Source organism: Coffea arabica, chromosome 2e (genome assembly GCF_036785885.1).
Source record: "Coffea arabica cultivar ET-39 chromosome 2e, Coffea Arabica ET-39 HiFi, whole genome shotgun sequence".
Taxonomy (NCBI): Eukaryota; Viridiplantae; Streptophyta; class Magnoliopsida; order Gentianales; family Rubiaceae; genus Coffea; species Coffea arabica.
The window spans coordinates 71098745-71121467 of record NC_092313.1 but is presented as its reverse complement, the minus strand read 5'-3'; the positions used below and the strand labels follow the sequence as shown (position 1 = coordinate 71121467).

At 35.6% G+C, this 22723-nt stretch overlaps 3 protein-coding genes and 2 non-coding genes across 5 annotated transcripts; 1 reads left to right on the top strand and 4 right to left on the bottom strand.

Annotated features, from left to right (window-relative positions):
* Positions 1-83: 83 nt before the first annotated feature.
* On the bottom strand, positions 84-4833 carry LOC113732883 (26S proteasome regulatory subunit 6A homolog). The gene is made up of 10 exons (XM_027258902.2): positions 4429-4833; positions 4180-4296; positions 3163-3270; positions 2847-3038; positions 2560-2751; positions 1715-1833; positions 1434-1521; positions 1035-1154; positions 769-909; positions 84-461 (listed from the first exon to the last, which is right to left on the bottom strand). Exons 1-10 carry the CDS (start codon positions 4543-4545, stop codon positions 384-386), a joined length of 1272 nt encoding a protein of 423 aa, XP_027114703.1. The 5' UTR covers positions 4546-4833; the 3' UTR covers positions 84-383.
* A 1431-nt stretch (positions 4834-6264) lies between these two features.
* On the bottom strand, positions 6265-11721 carry LOC113732882 (uncharacterized). Its single transcript, XM_027258901.2, has 13 exons — positions 11308-11721; positions 10480-10617; positions 10311-10392; positions 9666-9742; positions 9452-9567; positions 9257-9374; positions 8701-8817; positions 8501-8592; positions 8231-8297; positions 8060-8141; positions 7788-7879; positions 6642-6785; positions 6265-6531 (listed from the first exon to the last, which is right to left on the bottom strand). The coding sequence occupies exons 1-13, from the start codon at positions 11479-11481 to the stop codon at positions 6385-6387; spliced, it is 1446 nt and encodes a 481-aa protein (XP_027114702.2). The 5' UTR covers positions 11482-11721; the 3' UTR covers positions 6265-6384.
* Positions 11722-16190: 4469 nt separating this feature from the next.
* LOC113732881 (sm-like protein LSM4) lies at positions 16191-21673 on the bottom strand. The gene is made up of 8 exons (XM_027258900.2): positions 21560-21673; positions 21253-21298; positions 21098-21139; positions 20203-20301; positions 20027-20104; positions 18005-18044; positions 17021-17182; positions 16191-16468 (listed from the first exon to the last, which is right to left on the bottom strand). Exons 2-8 carry the CDS (start codon positions 21253-21255, stop codon positions 16443-16445), a joined length of 450 nt encoding a protein of 149 aa, XP_027114701.1. The 5' UTR covers positions 21256-21298; positions 21560-21673; the 3' UTR covers positions 16191-16442.
* Positions 19275-19361, bottom strand: LOC113733556 (small nucleolar RNA snoR127). Its single transcript, XR_003459065.1, has one exon. It is a non-coding gene; the product is annotated as a small nucleolar RNA snoR127 (small nucleolar RNA).
* A 722-nt stretch (positions 21674-22395) lies between the features above and the next one.
* Positions 22396-22467, top strand: TRNAE-UUC (transfer RNA glutamic acid (anticodon UUC)). The gene has a single exon. It is a non-coding gene; the product is annotated as a tRNA-Glu (tRNA).
* The last annotated feature ends 256 nt before the right edge of the window (positions 22468-22723 follow it).

The following is a 22723-nucleotide window of genomic DNA, read 5'->3' as shown; positions in this document are numbered from 1 at the left end:
ACAACCAAAGAAAGTCCAACCCAGTAATGCGTCGAACAATATTAAAAGCCGGGTTCAAAATCTTGGAGGGACAAGCAAAGAAGTTACACCAGCGACCCAAATATTCCACTGCGTTGTGCATTCAAATACATACAAATCAAAATGTCAACCAGTACGGCTTAGTGTTGGTACAAGAAAAAGATCTACCGCCTGAAACTTGTTTTCCTGATTTAGTTTTAGAACACTCTTTTCTTTCCTCCACTTTTCTCTCTCTTTTGATTTTCCCAAGGGAAAAAAATATGAGTGTGGGTACGAGAATGGCAGCACAGCCAAGTAAATGGAGTTATGACGTGAGCCTACGTTTGCCGTCCACAATGCTTGAAATCACCGAACCCACATGATCTCTATGCATAGTAATTTAAGCTGGCTTTCTTCTTTGCTTGAACTTGGATGATACCTTCATTAAAGTCTTCATGGTTCACCTGGAAAAAGAAAAGAGTTGTTTTAAAAAATGAGCTCAGATGTCTGAAACCCCCTCCATGAAAAAACATTCCAACTTCCATGTGCAGCTTCTTAATCAATTTCTCATATTAATCCCAGCAGAATACGTAATCCCCAAAATATTCTTAAAAAACAAGGACGACTATTTTGAATCCCCATCTTCTACCCCTATCCCTGCTTTTGGTATCTAAATGTGCAAATAACTTTCACAAATTGTGTCTAACCAAGACGTCGGGAACAGGAAAAAAAAAATATTAAGAAAAAAACAATGCGGAGAGAGAGACAGACATCAGTGGCATCGCGCCGCAGTGCTAGCATGCCTGCTTCTACGCAGACGGCTTTCAGTTGTGCCCCATTGAAATCATCTGTTGAACGAGCCAGCTCCTCAAAGTTCACATCAGGGTGAACATTCATCTTTCTGGAGTGTATCTGCAATACCACCACATCAAGATAAAATGATTAAAAATGATAAGTAAACCCCAGAAAGGTATGGACAATACTAAAGCATGATGATTAAGCAGCAAGAAAAGGATAATCTAAGTTAAGAGATGTACCTGCAAGATCCGAGCCCTGGCCTCCTCAGACGGATGGGGGAACTCGATTTTGCGATCAAGTCGACCAGATCTCATCAAGGCAGGGTCTAGAATGTCAGCTCGATTTGTCGCCGCTATCACCTGCAGATGTTTTACCAAAGCAAAAGAAAAATAAGAACAACCTAACCAAGATACACAAGCACAAAACTGTCAGAAACTAGACATAATTTCATAGAAGCCCACTAAGTAACATAAATGACTAAAATCTAATATCATTGCAAAAAGCACCAAAATAGCACTACACTAGGAAGAACATCTACTGCGTGTGTGTCAAAACCTATCCCAAGTTAACCGCAAAAATCATATGCCAACAAAACGAGAACAAGGAAAAGGGGTGTGAAAAAAAATAAAAAAAGAAACCTTTATCCGATCATCGCTGCTAAAACCATCAAGCTGATTAAGCAGTTCTAACATAGTTCTCTGGACCTCCCTATCCCCACTGACTTCACTGCAAAATGAAAGTATAACTTGATCAGAGAAGGATGGACACCTGCCACAATCTGTATAGGGCTATGCAATGCTTTACTCTTTTTTTCTTTCCAATTTTTAATAAATTACGTCTTATAAACCATGAGAATCCATTAAGCACAAAAAACCCCAGGCTGAATAAAATCAAGCAGTACCCCAAGCGATTTGCTTACCTATCAAAACGCTTTGTACCAATGGCATCAATCTCATCAATAAAGATTATACAAGGAGATTTTTCCTTTGCAAGCTGGAAAGCATCACGGACAAGCTTTGCTCCATCTCCAATGAACATCTGCATCAAAGTATATTTAGTTATATTATATACAAATTGCCTGTCAACTTTATTAAAGAACACCAAATTACAGCGCTCATGCACCACATTGCAGAATCATTTGTCACCTGGAAAACTAAGCTAACCACAACCCTCTCTTTTAAGAATAAATTAAATCTCATATTAAGAATATGGATAGAAGGGAAAAGTTAAAACCATCTAGCAACAAAAGCACCAAAGAGAAATCTGAATACTTCCTCCAAAAAGGCCTAAAATTTAAAGATTAGGCAAATTATTGAATTCTTATGGTGCTCCAAAATCCATGATAAGGTGCAGCAATTAAGCCTCTGTTTTGATTAGTGAAAACACTAGTAATTCTTCAAAAATAAAGATGAGACTTCTATTTGCCCCTTAAAAGTCAAATTTGTAACTAGTTCTCTGGCATTCGCTAATGCTCATTAACCGAAAAAAAAATTTGAAAAAAAGGCACGTTGAATGGAAAGAGTATCCTAAGTTTGAAAGCAAAAAGATAATTTTTGCTAGAAACTCCAAGCAGAGCATCCAACCTAAACTCCTACTAGCAGACAAACGAGTGAATATGTGACATGCTTCATTAGAAATTACACCATAGAGTATCCCAGAAGAAACCACAGGAAGTTCCAATAAACAGACTTAGAAGAGACCAAAAATGACAATTAGAGGACCACTTGACAAATTATCCAGGATATCTATGGGGATCATAATCACCTGTACAAGCTGGGGTCCAGCCAGCTTAAGGAAAGTAGCATTTGTTTGGGCAGCACATGCACGAGCCATTAATGTCTTCCCTGTTCCAGGAGGTCCGTACAAAAGGACCCCTTTTGGTGGACGAATTCCCAACTTCTGAAACCGTTCTTTGTGGGTCATAGGCAAAACAATGGCTTCAACAAGTTCTTGGATCTATGACAATGAACACAATTCCATAAGCATGGCCAACTAAATAAGTAAATCCAAGAATGCCACAACAGAAAGCATTCCAAAAGTAAGAACTTTACCTGTTTCTCCAGACCACCAATGTCATTATAATCTTCAGTTGGTTTTTCATCAACTTCCATCGCCTTGACTCGAGAATCATACTCAGACGGTAGTGTGTCCAAGATCAAGTAACTATCTTTATTTACTCCAACCAAATCCCCAGGCTTTAATTTATCAGGGTCAACAAGGCCAACAACAGGAAGGAAAATTGTCTACAATCAAAATACAAAATGTTTAGAAAAACCAAAAAATGTATGGACTTTATGATGAACTAGACATGATTCTAGAAGCGTGAGCTCATAAACAATCATTAAAGCTTTCTATAAGGCAACTTACTTGGCGAGTGGAAGTTTTCAATACAACACATTTGCCCTTCCTTTGAGAGTCAAGGTCAATATTTGCACCATCTTCCTCAGCCTCTTCCTCTGGGTTCATTTCCAAAATCTGAAAAGTGCAAAGTCATATTAGCTAATATAGCAATCACCAGAAAAATAAATAACATACATTATATGATATGCTGACCCCAAAGGAGGCTTTTGATGAGAACATGGAATCACATGATGAAAAATAAATCCTTTGAAAAACACCTGCTCCTTCACCTAGAACCTCAGCATGGACTCTCCAGCAAAAGTATAATGGAAGATAACTGCCAGAGAAATTGAAACACAACAAAATCCAGAACGAATTTGACTTATGGTCCTAATTTTGTTTTCCCCACCCAAGTCAAATGAAACCAAATGCATTCACTGAGGGGGGGTAAAAATAGAGAACAAGGCTCAAGCCAAAACGTTTCAAGTTAAAGAAAAGCAAGAAGTAACTAAAAAAGCAATAATGCATACAATTAAAGGGCCCTCCACATCAAAAGCGCCAGTAATAGGTGTGTAGGCTGATGCTGATTCCACCAACAACCCAAAACTTTAAGCTAATGGAAGACGATTAAAAGATTTTGGATACAGAAAAATAGTTATAAATCTCACAGTAAATTTTAAGCGGTACTAAATTCTTCTCCTATCTTCTTTCTCCTCTGAATGTCTCAGGGAAAATCTGGATAAAGTTTAGGTTTTCTTTTATCAAATTAGCATCCTGAACCACAGAAACCTTCACACAATTAGCGTTCTCTTTTAATTTTATTTATCCCAATAAGTTTCAGAAGTTCAAAATGAAAAAACCATGGTCAAAAGCATGAACGATGGAAATGCCCATCAAATAAACTTATACGCAAAGTTTCTCTCAACATGCACAAAAACATAAAAAAAAAACTTTCCTTTTGGTCTAAAATTATAAGTGAAATTTACAGCATAAAAGGTCAGAAACGAAACATTGAAACTAAAATACCCTAAAAGTAAAAATCACCTCTACTATATTGCCGACCAAGTAAGGAAGCTGCTTATTGAGCTTAATTTTCTCTTGATTCTCCTTAATCTTCTCCTTGAAGGAATCCAATTCTAGATTCGTTCTCTGCAACTCTTCCTGAATTTCACCAAAATTGCACCATCAACATCAATAATTTAATTTTATCATTTTCCCCAAAAAAATCAACTTCTCATAGCAAACAAACGAAGTCCAAAATCATATTACTAATAATTTATGCAAAAAAAAAACCTTGAGGATCCGAATCTCGTTATCGAGAAGGCGAGAAGCCCTAACAATGTCGTCAGTGGACATGGAGTTGAGCTGGTCGTCTTCGAAGTTGCTGTCTTCTACCATCGGCGCCGCCATAATGTTCTCCGATCAATTCACCGTCCCCAGATTGTGTGTGTGTCTCTCGTGTGTGTTGTGTGTGAGAGAGAAAGGGATCTGTTCTGAGAGAGTAAAGAGACTTGTGAGCTCCGACTTTTCACGAGAATAAATGAGAAAAACTTCTTCTTCAAGAAAATGAAAGGGGAGATAGAAGCTTTTTCCCGAGGATTAATGGAGATATTGGATTCCGAGCCCATAATGAAGATATAGATTCAGGAACCGTAACAGTTAACGGAGTTTTTGTCTAGACTAGCCCATTTGGGAATTGGTTGCCTATACAGTTAACTGAGTTTTTGTCTAGACTAGCCCATTTGGGAATTGGTTGCCTATAAAAGGTGAATAGAACGCTTTTTGACCCTTTTTTTTTTTTTGGTTTGTGTAACCTATAGAAAACTCGTTAAAATATATCTCAGGTATTAAATTTTTTAAAGATGAAATTAATTATGAAAAGTGTTTAAATGTACGGGAGATTAATAATTATTAGTATATATATATATATATATACATAATAATTTAGGTGAAATCTATGTGTGTTAACGAGTGCTCAATAGATACCTATTAGGAAAATCCCAACCTTTGTTTTTTATTTTAAAGTATACAATAGTTTAGGAGGACCAATGTAGCACGCTTGAATTATATTTTTTTTAGAATTGTTAAAATAAATGAGCTACTTTTAATCAAAGCAATTCAAAAAGAAAAAAAAAAGGCGATGCACGGAAATGACCACATAGCACAACAAACAAAAAATTGTAAAAGAGACCTAATTGAAATAAGGAAAGATATTCATTTACCTCAAAATAGTACGTTGCGCACTCTTTTTGTGTATTTAGCTTATTATACATGTTTGTCATTTGACTTGAAATAATTCAAATTGTATGCAAACTATAAATAAGCTAGAGATATAAAATAGAATGCAATCACAGGATATTAGTTGTATCTATAAGTAAGATAATAGTTTTCTTGGAAAAATATAGCGATTGCTATTTTTTTGGAAAAATAGGTCGCTGGGATTGCTATTTTTTGGATTTTCTGTAGAAAAATATACTGTAATAATTTAATGTATGTGAGATAAAAAGATGATTGAAAAATATGATCACGGAAAATATAAACATTTTTCTTTGAAAAACTTCAATCCAAACAAGGAAGCTCCGTTTTACTCTTTGTTCTCCCTAATCTAAATCTGATAGCCTGGCATTACCTTGCACCTATTTGAAAATTTAGGAACATTGAAGACAAAGTCAGATATTGTGATAGCTTTTAGTAATTTCTTTTTAAGGTAATATATACAATCAAGTTTTTTCTCTGTCTTCTTCTTCTTTCTCTTGTTTCCCCCCTACGCAAAACAAGTCAACAAAAATGAAAAACGTTTATTTGCCAAATTCATATACTTTTGGCGAATAAAAGATACCAATCAGTTTTGCAGTGGACGTTCTTGCACACTTTGCTTCCTATATGATAATGTAATTTTGTCCTACCACAATTAATGGGAAAAAAAACTGATAAGAGCCCAACATGTTCTTGAAGACAATATTATATGGATTCCTCATTCCTATGAAATTAATTTTTGGTTGGAACTCTGTTTTTTTTTTTTTTAGTGTAAATTCCTTAATGTCTAGTGACTGCATTGGACCCCAGCTAATTCGAGTGAGCATCTTAAGCCCCATTTTTCTGATTTGGAGACCTACTGAAAATGTTGAGTTCAGTAACAAATCAGCTTATAAAACCTTACACAGGTAGCAGAAGGTATCAGTTATGATGAAATATGGTGCTATAATTAACAAAGCTAGAAAAGGCCTGAAATGCATCAAGCACAGAAACTTAAAGCTTCCAGTAAATTCCCAACCGGTGGAAAATGCCAGCAACAATAGCCCAGAACAGTATCTCTGCGAAGATGACATAAAGTAGAATCCCTACTTTTGTTGAATGCCAAACGTCAATGAATATGTGCTTCTGAATCCAATGTACCTATAGAGAATGTTTTGACAGTCAGACACTCATCAAGTATTGCAATTATTGAGCAGTGAAAAATAAACATATTAAGGCTGAATATTTGGCAGCTAAAAGGAGTGGAATACCAGTGTGTTATGAGGGTTGTCGTAATACCACCCGTTAATGAATCCTGCGAAAATGTCTGCAGCTGCCATGACATATACAAGCATGGCGTTCATACCAATCCATTCAAGTGGCAGAAACAGATACCTCAATTTCCAAATGTCAACCTGGAATGGAGTGAGAAATACTTGATTAGATCAAGATTGAGTAAGCAAAAGTATGAGTTTGCTCATTTCAGATACCCCCAATGATATACTATTCATTATTAAGTTAGTATCCACGAGGGCTCGAAGATTCATCTATGCAGATAATAAGGGCACATGGAATTTGTGTCATTGTATGCCTTTAGGAAGCTTTGATATTTACCAGTTTCTGTTTTGATTTGTGCAAGAGAATGGCGCTAGACCCAAAACTTTGAAATTTTCTTTTGCTTCATTTGATTGTCCATTGCATGTAAAGATGGCCTCCTTTGTTACCTGAAGCCTGCTCTAATTATCTTGTTTGAAATGATAATTTCTCTTGCAAACTTGACAGTGTGTTCACTGGTGGCATGGTAATCATTTTTTTCCATGTTTCTGCAATTCTCATCTAAGTTCAGTTTAAGAGTATGTCTATCTAGCACAGGAAGTCAGACTCATTTTATACTGAGTGCAACCAATGCCTATGCTTGAAAACATAAAATTTCGGTACTTAATTTAATGGATTCAAATCTTAACATATACAGACTGTTTGATAATCAAAAATTGAACATCTAAATTAATTAAGTGGCACTAAATTCCTAGGCAAAACTTGCTCTCAAAATTAAGTGATAAGCTATTCACTTATCACTGAATATGATATGCACTCAAATCTAATAGATTTAATACTTAACAATTCAATAATTTAATAGATTCAGACTTCAGATTTCAGACTTCAGACTTCAGTTTTATCAAACGCACCCTTAGCTGTTGAGGTACAAGTCTCAAACAAGACATGTAGTTTCAGTAAAGTATGTCATTTGAAATGCCAAGGGCATTTTAGGGTCAGCACTAGAGGAAGATAAACTCATTATGTGCCAAGTCAAACCAGGCAGGTGCACAATCAAGAAAGCATAGTTTTGTAGCTTTCACTAAGGAACCAGTGTGACTAGAATGTATGCAGGCCAGAAGATTATTCTGCGAGTAGCATACCAGGACATAGAATGCTGAGAACACTAGAGCTGCTGCTCCTGCCGTTACACAAACATAGCTGAGAGTATACAGTTGCTTATTTAAGGGAATAGCTGCATCCAACCAAATCAGTGAGTAAATTGATGTATATGACCAGACGAGCGAGAGATGTAATTTTTTCATCTCATGCTCTACAGATGCTGCCTAATGTCAAATAAAACCAAGTCCGAGGATTTGAAATACGATTTGCTGCCTGATTTGCTCATAGGGAAACAGAGAATAGTAGAGCTCACCATGTGTAAAATGAAGAGTAATTCCAAAAATCAAAAGAGCTGAACCCATGACAGTCCAGTGCCAAAGTCTGGATGAGTGATCCTGAAATTCAGGAACTAAGGACTTTTAGTGACATTCAGTGAATAACAGTTGTCCCAAACATAAGATATATATATATATATCTATCAAACCTTCATATGTATAAGAACATGTCCAAAATGAACTCCAATGATTGTAGAGAGGATTGCAGAAATTGAGCTGCAGTCAAAAGACTTTTGTTTAGAATTTCCAAACTGTATCCTGAACATAGATAATAAAAAGAAAGAGGCGCATTGAGCATCATCTATTTTGGCTTAGCTATACATTTAGTTAGCTGTTGGAACATGTTAACTAGGACCAGGCTAATATTTCAACTAAAACTAGTGCCAGTTCTCAAATTGAAATGAACTAATGATACATACCTCAGAATTCCTTCTGGTTCAAAAGGTGCTACGCACCATGCTGGAGCATCATCCCGAAAAGGTCCCTCATGAGGAGAACTGTAAGTGCAAGCCTGCAGGACAGAATTCCCATGAAAAGTTTCCGAGGGCCGTAAAGCAGAAGCAAACAATGTACGTAGTGATTGATAAGAACTTTTGCATTCAAAAACAGCCCTGCAGACCTTGGATCTCTTCCAAGCTGGATGTTGATACATGTGATTAATACCAAGCACTTTTCTGTCAACATAACCCACTGCATTACAAGGAGGATCCAATTTTCCTCTGACATTGCAGGTTACCTGCACAATCAACCAATTAGAATGCATATACAAGTACCAAAGCATCTTTACCTATTCGACTGAAGGTGCTCAGAGAGAAAGAAGCGAGTGGGAAACAAACACCACTTGACAACCACAAGAATGATTAAGAAGCACATTGATCTTTGTTGAGAAATGCAACAATTACACTTGCATGATATGCTTAGATTGCATTGAATGAATGAATTATGTTCATCTTGTGAAGTATTATAATTAGGGGATATGAAGCTGGTCATAGACAATTCAGATTTTCTTAAATGTCCTTAGAATGAATGGCCAACATCGACTAAGTAGCTAAAGCTTATTTTTCCCTGCTTCTGAATCTCCAGCAAAAGTAAACATAACATCAATGACATCTACAACTGTAAAACAGTGCATCCCGGTAACTGTATTCTTTATATGGCAGAAGCAAAGAACATACAGTTAACATCTTGCCCAAAAGTGTGCTATCTTCATTGTGGACGATGAAGTGCCAATCAGGAACACGAGTTCCGTATAACACAGCCAGGTAAATAATTAAAACAGATGCTCCTAACACCCTGAAGAATATACCAGAATCAGAATACTTTACAATATGATTGATTGTACAAGATCAGAAGAAGAGTGGAGTACAAACCAATGCCAAATATACATCTTGAATATAGAGAACCATTGATGTGAAAGATCCTTAACTTGAGCATTTCTTGTTGAGATTTCAAACAATGCCACTACCAGATAAGCAAGAGCAATTCTCTAGAAATGCAAACCAAAATTGGCTCAGTGTACAGTTTGTTGAACTAAGAAAAAAACTTGTCAACTTCAACAAATAAGAAAAATGTAATTTGGGTCACCTGGAGAATGCCACACCATCTTATTCTTTTCATATCGACACCATATGTAAGTTTATCTGGTGCATGAGAGTAACCACCTTCAAATGTTAAAAGGGGTGAGTCAGTATATGGCCAACTATTGAAAGATTACCACCTTGAAGGAAACCTTAATCCATTGAAAGTATGGCTGCCATATCACCCTTGAAACTCAAATGCTTTTTACACAATTCCAAATCATGTGAGTATCTTCTTGCAAAGTCATTGTCTTAGCAACATAAATACGTTAAATTTTGACAAAGCCACCCCCTGCAATCTTCCAGTATCAACTCGGTTCACACACGCACACACACACACATATATGTATATATATACATATATACATATATACATATCTTAGTGGGACTCAAAAGGGGGTCAGGCTACAAATATCTATAATAGCATATAAATAAGTTTCGTAGAGTTCAATACTTTTTGGCCACCATTAACCACAAAAGGCCAATAAAAGAAAGCTATAATCCTTTTGCAAGAATTACTTATTGAATATTGATTCTGAAATGAACTCGAGTTTCTACCACTTAAATTTAAGTGCTACTATATTACTAAATGACATGGTCCCCAACAAAGCAGTACACATCCATTAAATGGGAAGAAAACAGTAAAACAAACCTTGTAAAAGAAGACCCCAGAAGAGAAGTTTGATAGTTCTCCAAATTACCTTTCTAATAGCCATTAACCTTTTTGGTATTCTCTACAGATGAAACAGTAGAACTAATCAGAAAGCAATGCAATATTGGTCTCAGCCAAGCATACATTCTATCAAAGGCAGAAAATCAACCTTGAGAGCAAGTGCAATTGCCACTCCAACAATAAATAGAAAAAATGGCATCACAAAATCAGCAAGATTGCAACCATTCCATGGTGCATGCCCAATTACCGGCCATTCTCCTCCAGCATCATCAACCAGTACCATCAACTGTCCACAGGTATTTGCACTTAGAAACTCTTATACAGTCACAACAGTCATAAAGAAGGAATTCCACTGCAGATACTAGTAAGGTTACCATAGTTCTGATATTGCGTTTTTGAAAATATCAACCATCTGTAACTTATGAATAGTTGGTTTATAGGAGTGGAATGCACTGTCAACTACAGATTCAATACTGAACTCAGAGGCAAATTTGTAATTTCATTTTAGCACTCAAATTAGGCAACTTGTCAAAGTAATTCCTATTGTACGTAATTCTTATTAGAATAGAATTACCACTTTATTTATATTTTATCATATGCTCATATTTTTTCAGCTCATACCTTTCCTTCAATAAATAAGAAAACCCAACGGTTCCAAGTTCAGCAGCTGCTTATAAAGGAATAGAATTTGTTTTGTATGCTCATGAAGCACCATAAGAAAACACTTGTTAATGCACCTAAGATTTTCCTGAAAATTATTAATCCTAAAAGCTTCCCAGTAGAGTTTCGAAAACTTTCCAGTGAGGAAGCAAAAGTATTCAACAACCAGATAAAAGAAGTTCCTTCACAACTCTGATTTTTTCTAGCAACTCTGATAACAAAATATCAAGGTTTCAGATACCTTTAGCATACATAAAGAATACAGTATCCGAATTCAATAGTTAGAGAGAAAAGGGATTATGGAAAAAATATGCACCGCAACAGTGAGGCCTCTGAAAATATCCAAGGAAGCCACTCGTTTAGTCTTTGTCTTGTTCTGAGGCTTCTCTTCAACTTCTTTTACTTCTTCTCCCTTGTCTTGCAGTGCTTGAGGAGCTTCTATGGTGACATGGTGCTGTTCTTGAGTCATACCTTCTTTGGTGTCTGCCATTTGAAGCCAATTTACAGAAAACCAAAGTTCTATTTACTGTATTTCAACTCTACTAGTCTACTACCACCAAAAGAGAAGAAGATATGAAAGATAGAGATTCAGTTAATCCTAATGCTAATGCTAGTAGCCAACACAAGATGTGAATAATACTTCACAATGAGGTGGTACCATGAAAACAGTTTGGCTGCTTTGGCTGTTTTCCAGCATTATGAAATTGACTAATACAACCATTTGTTTCATGAATCATTTGATTGGGTTAGTATTCAGTACTATAATGTGGCATTTCAGTCCTAATAAAAAATGCCATTCAAGAGTGCCCTCAAGTATTTCCTTAAAAAAAAAGAAAAAAGAGTGTCCTTATCTATTGAAGTAATCATAACTAGTTTCACAACTAAGTTCCAAGTAAGCGTGCAAGAACAACAAATGAAGTACACAACTTACACTACAAAATACTAAGAAAGTTTTTCTTGCTTTAGTTTACTTTCTGTTTCAAGATCCCTCTTCTCAATTCCAAGAAAATGCTTCTTCTTTATAGTTTATCCTCTTTTTTTTCTTTCTTTTTTTCTTTCTCTATTTTTTTCTTTGTTTGTTTCCATTTACACTTCAGAGATGAAGCACTGAGTTTAATAGATTAATAAAGTACCAGAAAAACTGATCCATAAAATGATTAGTTATTACCAGATTGATCCATCACAAGTAGATAATTGTCAAATTTGAATGCTATTTTGTTCTTTTACTTGGAGAAAATGGAATCTGGACCCACTGAAAGTAAAATAAACTAGCCCTTTTTTCGGAATTTATTTCTTTATCAATCAGCAAAATTTACACTATTTTTACGTTAATTTATACTAGAAGATCGATCCCTCAAATGCAGCAGAGGGTTACTGGGAAAGAAATTCACTTCTATCCTAGAGAGATGCCATCAAGAAATGCATTCTATAGTTGCCTTGTGGTTGATGACTAGGGTTACGTACGAATCGAGCCGTTCACAAACCAATTACGAATTAATTGTGGACAGTTTGAATCAAAACTCGACTCGAACTTGATCAACACCAAACTTGAGTCGAGCTCGAGTTCAAATTCAAATTCAAAAATACTCAACTCGTTAGCTCGCGAGCCGGTTCGACTTTATATATATGTATTTTTATTTTTATTTTAATAGTGAAATTACATATATATTCCTAATATTTTATTATTTATTAAAAATTTATTATTTTATTTATTTTTAAAAAGTAAATAATTATTTTTTTTAAACTCAAGCTCGAGCTTAATTCGACTTGAATTCGAGGTGGAGTTCGAAGCCGAACTTTATATTGAGAGTTCGAACTCGAGTTTGGTAAATTTAATTTGAGACTCGACTAGATTATATCAAAATTCGAATCGACTCGACTCAATTTACTGCCCTAGCAACTACCTAGTTGATTTGCTAGCCTACTTCTTCGGGATTTAAACTTTGAAAGGAGGGCTTTGTTTATTAGTATCCAGATACGTTCAGCAACCATATTGTGACTTTTTTTCAACATTCTGACGCTGGAAGATCACCAACACAATCGCATTACATAGGAAATTCTTTCACGTCACCACTATTGGTTGTTGCGAGTTATAATACATCTTTATACATCAAGAAACCACTAATAATTGACAATACACCTCCTTTTCAATTGATCAAATACAATAAGAAAATCCAATTATTTTATGTTGAGCTGCTTGCATTATTTTATTAACAACACTCTTTAGCACCATCGAAAATTGGATGTGGACATTCCAATTTTTTTACAGTATTTTGTTTAATCATTGAAGTTAGGAAAACACTTCCTGTTGCACCTCAAATCTGTCCTGGAAAGTATAATTGATTCGCAAATCTTTCGAGTTGACTCATGGGAACTCGTTGATTGCTGAGGAAGTAAACATTACAAGACGGTACCTATAACGTACAAGACAAGTAAAAATTGAAGAGTGACGAGGAAATATACTCCAACAGTGAGGCCTCTGAAATTGTCCGCTCTGGAATTTTTAGAATGCACGATAAGAGATTTGATTCTTTGACCTCTACTCAAATAGAGTCTTAAAATTTTTTTGATGGCTAGCTACTCTAGGAGTAATTGATTGACTGCTTTCTTCTTCAATATCTGCCATTGAAAGTTCTTCAAACGTTGATACGCTGTGTACTGTTATTTATTACTACTATAGGGACTATAACAAGAGAAACATATAACTCTCGAACATTTTTACACGTATCTTTTATAGTTATATGCTTATTGTTCAAATATGCAATTTGCTTGCAATGAAGTGGATTCACAAGCATGTTTTTTTGCACAAAGAAAAAAATCATAAATTTCTACGTCTTCTGTGAACAAAATTTTTAATTACTTTTTTATCTCACATACATCAAATCACTGCAGGACATTTTTCTACAAAATATTCAAAAAATGGCAATCCAAAATTTTCTAAATTCGGCGGCATTTTTTCAAGCATCTCCACCCAATAATGAAAAAAAAACATGTTATTGCAAAATTCTCGTTATTTAGCTTTTTTTTTTTTTAAGCTATCGCTATTTGAGAATTTACAAAAAGTTGCAACGACAAACAATAACAGATTGATTGCAACTTTGCAAGTGGACATTTGTCGGATTCGACTGCTAACCTGGACAAATTGGAATCTGGACCCGCTATTACTAAAAGAGACTAACCTACTTGCTTGAGCAGCTCGAAAGAGGAGTTTGTTTTATTTGGATATGCCCATTTAGGTTGCTGCTCAACGAGATGATTTTGGGATGATGTTTTCACTTTTCAATCGGCTCTCAATTGGTATAATACTTGTGCGGGCAGGGATCGGCCCTTCCTAAGCCGGTGCAAACGCCGTGGCAACATTCCCTCATTGTAAATCTGATGCTTAAGTTAGCAATCCAAATAGAATGTAAGGGGTTCGGCAGTGAACAAATAGCAAGTTTTAGACTTATTCAGTTACCTTCAAACGATGGAATGGAAGTATTTATAGGAGGAAAGATGATAAGGTTCATTGGTATCTGAACCCCCTAACGCGAGCCGACCTATCCTTATAGGGCGACGGATGTCAAATAGGCCTGCAAAAAATCACGTCGAGTGATTTTTATCTCGTCAATTTTATAACGTCACATCCAGACTATGGAGAGATTTGACTTTTCGAATTGCAAAAAAGAGAAAGAGTTGGAGGAGAAACTCCTTGACATCCTAGAGTCGAGGAGGGTTTTTCGAGATCCCCCAATATATACTAGAATACCGCCGGTTTGGTTAGAGGGTTTAGGAAATAGAGAATGAATATGACCATTAATGATTGTGTTTGATATTATTTGGTACTCTTCAATGACAATGGAAGTCCAAAAAGTCTCTTCAATCATCATTTTAGAGTAAATTGGGCACTTTGCTTGATTACCACCAAATCACAACAAAAATAGAAAAAGAAATCCTTCAACTTGTTTGCACGACTGTCTCTCCACCCACGCTTCCCAGCTCCATCTCCATCCTTGCCACCCATCTCTCCCTTATTCTACATCAAGGCCTACACTCTTTGCTATCCCATCGGCCCTCCTCCAAAACCCTTAAAAATTTTTTTCCCTTTTTGGTGGTTGATGACTGTATCCATATAGGATAGTTGAGGTTTTTCTGATTTTTTTTTTGGGCTGACTTGGGTGCTTATGATGAATTGATTCTTTGACTAGCACTTGGTGGTGGGCTTCTAGCTTTATACAAATCCAAAGCAGAGTACTTTGTTCAAATTCAATTGAATTTTTGCTTTTTCATGCAAAATGGATTTGAAGAGTTTGAGATGAAACTTTGATGTTTTGGGGACAATTGGTTCGTAGGGCTGGATATTGGGGCGGTTTTGCAGCTAGGATCTGCCATTTTAGGAAACAAGGAAAAAAAAAAGAAGAAGAAATTATTTGTTGTAATTCAAAAAAATATCCAATCGATTCCCATTTCAGCCTGCTACCAAACAAGTGAAAAGGATTCGCCAGAACCTATTACCATCGAGGATCTTTTTATACTCAGTGCCATTGCCATTCCCGAGTCCAAACCAAACCAAACCGCTTCGAATCCTCTGTCTCCAAAGTAGCCTCTGCCCCCTCTATCCCTTATTTGTACAGCTACCACGTGTCTTTAGCCTTTTATTAACCCAAACTCAAATAAAATTACAAGTTTACTCAAAATCAATTAAAATAGATAACTCAACACTTTATTTTATTTTCTTTTTAACAAAAAAGAGTCTTGTTGATCATAAACATAGAAATCAACTAAAACTCTTCTTTATTTTTTACTCCAAATAATCTTTTTCTTAAACCCTAACAAGACTCCTTTTTGTTAAAAATAAAATAAAAAAAAGTTTTAAGTTATCTGTTTTAATTGATTTTGAGTAAACTTGTAATTTTATTTGAGATTGGATTAACAAAAGACTAGAAATATGTGACAACTGTACAAATAAGGGACAGCGGGGACAGAGACTACTTTGGGGACAGAGGATTCAAAGCCAAACCAAACGGGTGAATACTCACAAAGCAAAAACCTCACCAGATTCTGCAGAATCCAGCAAGAGGAAAGTTGCAGGCTTGCACTGTTGCATAGTCTAACCATGTGATACCTGAGTAATTGATAGAATTGCAGTCAAGAAGTTCTGCCGATGTAATTTCTAATAAGGATTAGAAGTCAATCAAAAACTGAAAATTCCTAAAGATAGAAAGAAAAGATAACGATTCCATAATACTTACATTTCGTTCAGCCAAAAGAAGTACCAACAAAATAATGTATGGAACTATAAAATACATTGCTTGCTTGTTGATTGGACGGAAACAGTTTCCTTACACCTCGGTCCTTTTACAAGAAAGCAGTCATTTTTCTTCAATCCTGTACCTTAACAAAGACTATAAAATGCCATATAAAATCGGCAACTCTGCTCCAAGGAAGTTGATTCTGCAGCTAGCTAAAGAATTACAAGCCACGTCCACGCCCACCACCTGCCACCAACATTCAACCAGGAAAATCTTTCAATAAACAAACAAAGGATTTTTTTTCTAACGGGTGCCTAATGAACACTCGTCAACACACCTAAAATTCACCTAACCTAATCATATACATACACATACTAACAATTATTACCTTCCCTTGCATCTATATACTTTTCCTATTTAATCTTACCTACCCTTCCTTATATTTATTTACTTTTCCTAATTAATCTTACATTTTCAAAAATATGACACCTGAAATATATCTGAACGAGTACCCAATGGGCACCTGTTAGACAGACCTACAAACAAAAATGAGAGAACAATTTTAAGGTATTTAGAAGACAACTCTTTGTTCCCTCATCATTCAAGTCATAACAGAGGCAGAGAAAAAGCAAGTGTAAACTTGCAAAGGTTGTTTGTGACTGTAAGGAGTGAAGGAAAAGTCTTATCTGGGATCATTCAGAAGTCTTAAAATGAGAAATGCTATGTTGAAAGTTCTTAAGACACAGCTCTCTGATGCTTGCTTCTTAATAACCAACAACTTAGACTGCAAATTCATACCTTTACCACCACCAGACCTGCCAGATGGTCCTCCCTTGCCCCTGCCTGCACCTTTGGCAGCTCCATCATCCATGCCACGCCCAATTGGTTTTCCCTGTCTCCCAGCAGCACTGTCATCTCTACCTCTTCCTCTTCCACGCCCAACGCCTGGTGGCTTTCTATCTGAAAAGTATGTAAAAGTGGTCAGGATTAGAAACCATTTTTGACCATAAACTAATTTAATGTGCTGAATTCCACATTCAGTACACAGAGAAAAAGCTATTTAACTTCTTTTTTTTTTTACATTGATCAGAAATATTGGAATCCAAAAAGTAATGAAACATACAGTACATCTCTTGTACTTTAATCTGTTCAATTCATCAGAAATACTGGAATGCATCTCCAAAAAGTAATGAAACATATAGTAAATCTCTTGTTCTTTAGTCTGTTCAATTACATTAATGAAGTTGGAGATTTAACAATAGCTTGGTAACAACAATATATCATTCGCTCAAATGCTATTTTCCATTACTTTCTTTCCTTCTATCCTTGATATTTTTGCCCTCAATAAAATGATTTCTATACAAGCATTACTGTGCTTTTGGAACAATCCAACATCTATAATGTACTCTTTCATTCTCAAACACATCGTAATATACAAGGCAAAATGTCTTTGGACAGGCTGTAATTATTGCAACAAGATTGTTCGTACTTATCTGATTTGCTACTTCCTCCTGGTTGATTGCCGCTTTGAAATGTATTACTTACTCAGAATACAAGACTGATGCAGAAGTAACAAAGGGAAATTTCTGTCTACATCAAAGAACCCATACATACAAGTTTCTATACCACGAGGAACCTACAATTACTTGTGCGCCATCCAATGAATGAAGTAGAAAACAAATTTTATTGTGAATTTCAGATGATTTAGAGAAGGCATCCACAGAAGACATCCTTCTTTGGGCTCAATCATATACAGAAGTAAATCAATACTATAATTAATACCTGAACGGGTTTTTGTTTCTTCTTGAACCTTATCAATCACCTGGAAAAAAAATATTTGAAAAAGGCACAATTATTCAGCAATTTAAAAGAGTTAAGCACATTGACATAATTGAATGACACGATAAAGGCAAAAGATACACAAATAATCAGTATCCTGAGAAAATCAAAATTCATCAATCCAATATATCGTGCAAGGCAAAGAAAAATTGACATGTATTTTCAATGGAACCCAACAATGTAATGTATAGCCATAAAGTCCCACCCAACAGGTTATGCAAATTGATAATCAGTCAGTTGTTTTGCAGGCATACTCCTAAACAAAGGTTTTCAGTCCAATTACAAAGATAGCAAATAACCATTTAAAATGCTCTGTCCTATGGAAACAGAGGTCTCAATCCTGCAGTCAAAAGATCAAAGTTGACCATCTACAACAATAGTGACATCATAAAATCTGAGAAGTGAACAGTGACAAAACCTAATTTCTACATCTTCAAAAATCTACTCTGTTACAATAAACATTTTTGAACTGGTTAGAAGAAAATGATGTAAGCACAATTAGAATAAGGACCAGCCAACTTAAATTAGGGGTAGAAGGTTTAATGAAACATAAAAGTCTTTACCAAACATGTCAAGTGACAACAATTCCACACAGCATAGAGGAAAGAATGATGCTATCTTGGAATAGAGTAACTGGATATGCAAGAAATAAGCATCATTCTAATGATCCAAACCAAATATGAGCCAACTGCAGGATACAAAGGGACTAGACCAATGATGTATTACCTTGACTTCCTAGTTTTTATAATTCCCTAGTTCCAAACAAGATCCAGTTTTAAAAGAAAACACAGTCGACATATCACCAATCTTTGAAGAGTCATCAAAGGATTCAAAGCATACCAAGGTTCATATAAAAATCTACAAAAAGGAAAAACAGATTAGCCACATTCTTCAACCCTTTACTGCCCCTATCAACTGTAGATGAAATTGACAGTGTGATAAAGTTCCTTCAAGGGGTTGTATAAATCATGTTTTTAAGGATGTGATCTTCACTCATGGTTGAGCTAAACAACTACCTAGGATCTTATAACAAATAGTTCAAGAAATAAAGGCAGGGTTGATTGGAGAGAGACAAGGAAAAAGATCATAAAGAAGAGGCTCTGGTCAGCAAGGAACCCATCTCTGTACTTTTGTCATCACATAGATGCACTTCCACTTTATGTGCCCCAATTAAAGTTTAAACAACTGCATGGAAGCATAACAATAAAATGCCTCCAGATATTACCATTGCTAAAGACTTCAAAAGAAACACTTTAAGGAGCACATCAATGTCTGATTTGGCTAAGCTGCATCACTCCAGAGAGGGAGGGAGAGAGAGAGAGAGAGAGAGAGTGTGTGTGTGTACATCTGACGCCTAAAAGTATAACTATACCTTTTGAATTTCGTTGCAGGAAGAAGAAAAATTCTAGTTCCTAGAATACTCTCATGACAATATTTTAAGGGCTTACCAAACAGCAGAAAGCTTCACTCTAAAGCTAATTTAATGGATAAACCTATATACAAAACAGTTGTATCTGAGTAGGTAAAACATTCCAATAAAACAAGTTAGCAAGTGGTCCTCCAAAATCAGTGTGCAAAATCAAAAGCCATTCAACGAATGTAAAACATTCCATTTGGAGGAGCATTTTACGTCTGCCAAAATCAATGTGCTCAATGATAAACCATTGCAGCCAAAACCAAGCTAGAACAAGGTGGATGTCTTCCCAATTGGACCATTAACATAAAGAAAAGAAGTGATGCCAGGGCCTCATCTATGATGGATGACATTTAGGTATCAAGTTTTAACTAAGCGTGGCAAAATACAGATAGCACATACGCTTAAAAGAAAATCCTGGCTTTTATTAGTGTTAGCAGATGCCAAACACAAACCAGGAAGAAGCAGAAGCATATAGATGTCAAAACAGAGAAGGAAGAGAACTGAAGCAAACAACAAATCTGCATATTATGACTATGAAGTGAACATACCTCATCTGGAACTCGTAGATACTTGATTGTATTACCACGAATATAACATTCTGGCATTCTCCAAAATCTGTCTCCATCCTGCATTTACTTTTCATTAAGCTACACCCGTAATACATGAAACACCAATGCATAACAATCAGAGAGATGATAAACAAGTCATGGTAGCAAAAATTCACCTTTGATGTGCAGATGACTTCACGAAGATGGATATTCATCCAAGTGTCACAATTGACAAGGTGTCCATTATATGTTTCCCCATTTTTTAGCTCCACCAACTGTAATAAGAAAACAAATTTTACATGAGCAAGCAAATCCACTAAACAAGAGCATGTACCATCTCAACATTCATCTTGAGATAAACAGCGTAAACAATAACAAGGTGCCATTGATCAGCTCTTCAGATCATCCAAATATATTTTCAAGCCAAAAAAAATTACAGCAATTTTCCTGGCTGCTCCTCTGAAAATGTGTCAGAGAACACAGAAACAAACTAGAACCTTCTAGGTGTCATTGAGCTCTTAATTATGCTTTCCCACTCTGAGACAACTGCTTTTGACTTATTTCTCCTGTTGTACTTACTGCATGAGTGTAGCTCATACTGTTTTATGTATAAAAACAATCATTATTACTATAATCAAGAAATTACAACCTTAATTCCAAAAACATTCATCGATAAACTCTAAAAAAAGCACACAGAAAACAAGCCTATGCTTGGATCTCTGAGATGTTTGAACTTTTCAAAATGAACTCACACTGATAATGCATAAAAACAAGTCTAAGCACACTAAGCAACTCACAACCCTAATCCCTAGAATACTCACCTATCAAGAAAAATCAAAAAAGCACTCGACAAAAACAACAAATCTAAGAATGACTGCAGCACTTCTTCTAAAAACACGAATCTACCAAGAAACATCTGAAAAGCACGCCACAAACACACCCATAGTTGAACTCTCCACACAAACTTATTATAGCGAAATGCCCCGTAAAACAACAACACTACAAATAAACTTGCATAACAATTAAGGAAAATAAAAAAAGAAAGAAGAATAACGTGTATGAAATTGTTACCATGGGATGCCCTTGAGCAGTCTTAAGCAGAGAAAGTGGCAGCTGAAACAACGAAAAACAGTCACAAAAAGAAAAACCCAAATCAGCTAAAAGAACAATGAAACACCAGGGGCAGTCGTTTAACCCTAATTTTAAAAGCTAATGCCCGAACTTACCATTGCTTCCAATGCCAAAAACCCTACAACAACAACAACAATTTACCTGCAAAGAGGAAATAAAAAAAGAAACCCAATTAAGAATCAACAAAATCAAAGCCGAATTAAGTTCCACTACTTGAACAAACACGAATATACAGTTTCTGGGTAGCTCGTAAATTTAAACTACACTAGCACATTGAGTCAAAGCCTCTGGTATACTAAGCATACGAAAAACAAAAGAAGTTTTGGAAAATCATGTTGGAATCTTGAACAAATAAAAGAAATCAAAGACGAAAGAGATAGAAGAAAAGGAGAGAAGAATTACTTGAATTGATCCCCACGAGAAGAAGGGATCGGACAGAGCTCGTTGGTGGCCGGAGTGAACTTTAAAACTTTTAAACGAGGCTGGAGAAGGGTTTTGTGATTTGGTAGTCGGCAGTAGAAATGTAGAATATTATTTTATTTGCAAATCTAACCCCCGTAGTTTTCATTTTTCACAACTTTGCCTCCAAGTTTCCGTCTTGCTGTTAAACTTCCAATAAAATTCTTGAGTGGACTCGCCCGTGTTCAGCGTAAGGGTTTATTATGAAAATGGTTAAATTAAAAGTTGATTTGATCTACAAAATGTTCTTCCACTCAAAATTTAATAGTGTATTTTTCAAAAGGAATAAGAAAATTAGTATTGAAAGAGATATTTTTTCTTTAACAATGGGGATTTAACCATATTCTTCAAGCTTGATTTTGTCTACATAATTGTTTTAAGTTTTTTTTTTTGGAGCAATTATTTTAAGTTTTACATAGTTATTGGGTACAATGTGAGTTTATCCACTTTCTAAAATAATTTTACAAAATAATGAAAGACATTAATAAGAGAAAAGGCAAATTTTTACCTATAATTTTATTTTACTTTCAAGAACAATTAACTATGTATATTAGAATTGGTAAAACAAGTAAGTCAAGCCTTTTTTTTTGGTGAAACATATAATTAGAGGCGGTTTGTTTCCTATTATCTTATCTATTCTGTTTCCCAATTCACATTTGAGAATTGAGACATCCCAACCTGGATTTGGTATTTTGCCAGTAAAAATGCCATTGAACCCATGGATAATAACGAGTGATTATAGATAAATTGATTATTTCTCGCAGCACTCAACAAAAAAAGCCGTTATCGTCCAGCGGTTAGGATGTCTGGCTTTCACCCAGGAGACCCGGGTTCGATTCCCGGTAACGGAATGTTTTTAACATTCTTTGAATCTTCACTTTTTAGCCAATCCCCGCCCAAACATTCTTTTGAATCTTCACTTTTTAGCCAATCCCCGCCCGAATCCCGGCAATGGAATCTTGTAGCAAATAGCAATGCATCTTTTTCGGCTTTCCGACGAATTTCTCAATTACAGGTGTGATTTTTCTCACAAAATACCATGTCGCACTTTCCTTTTTTCTTTTTTTTTTATCACGCTCCTCGTAAGAGAACAATAGAGAAAGGAGA

Excerpts from the sequence above, each read along its gene's own strand:
- LOC113732883 (XM_027258902.2), bottom strand. The coding sequence starts at position 4,545 with ATGGCGGCGCCGATGGTAGAAGACAGCAACTTCGAAGACGACCAGCTC. Across the intron at positions 3,271-4,179 it reads TGGTCGGCAATATAGTAGAG|ATTTTGGAAATGAACCCAGA; the intron begins GTGATTTTTACT and ends TGCACTTTTCAG. Across the intron at positions 1,522-1,714 it reads GGTACAAAGCGTTTTGATAG|TGAAGTCAGTGGGGATAGGG; the intron begins GTAAGCAAATCG and ends TTCATTTTGCAG.
- LOC113732882 (XM_027258901.2), bottom strand. The coding sequence starts at position 11,481 with ATGGCAGACACCAAAGAAGGTATGACTCAAGAACAGCACCATGTCACC. Across the intron at positions 10,618-11,307 it reads TCAGAGGCCTCACTGTTGCG|TTGATGGTACTGGTTGATGA; the intron begins GTGCATATTTTT and ends ACCTGTGGACAG. Across the intron at positions 8,142-8,230 it reads ATGTTCTTATACATATGAAG|GATCACTCATCCAGACTTTG; the intron begins GTTTGATAGATA and ends CCTGAATTTCAG.
- LOC113732881 (XM_027258900.2), bottom strand. Across the intron at positions 20,105-20,202 it reads AAGTCATCTGCACATCAAAG|GATGGAGACAGATTTTGGAG; the intron begins GTGAATTTTTGC and ends AAGTAAATGCAG. Across the intron at positions 18,045-20,026 it reads ATCTACGAGTTCCAGATGAG|GTGATTGATAAGGTTCAAGA; the intron begins GTATGTTCACTT and ends TTTTTTTTCCAG.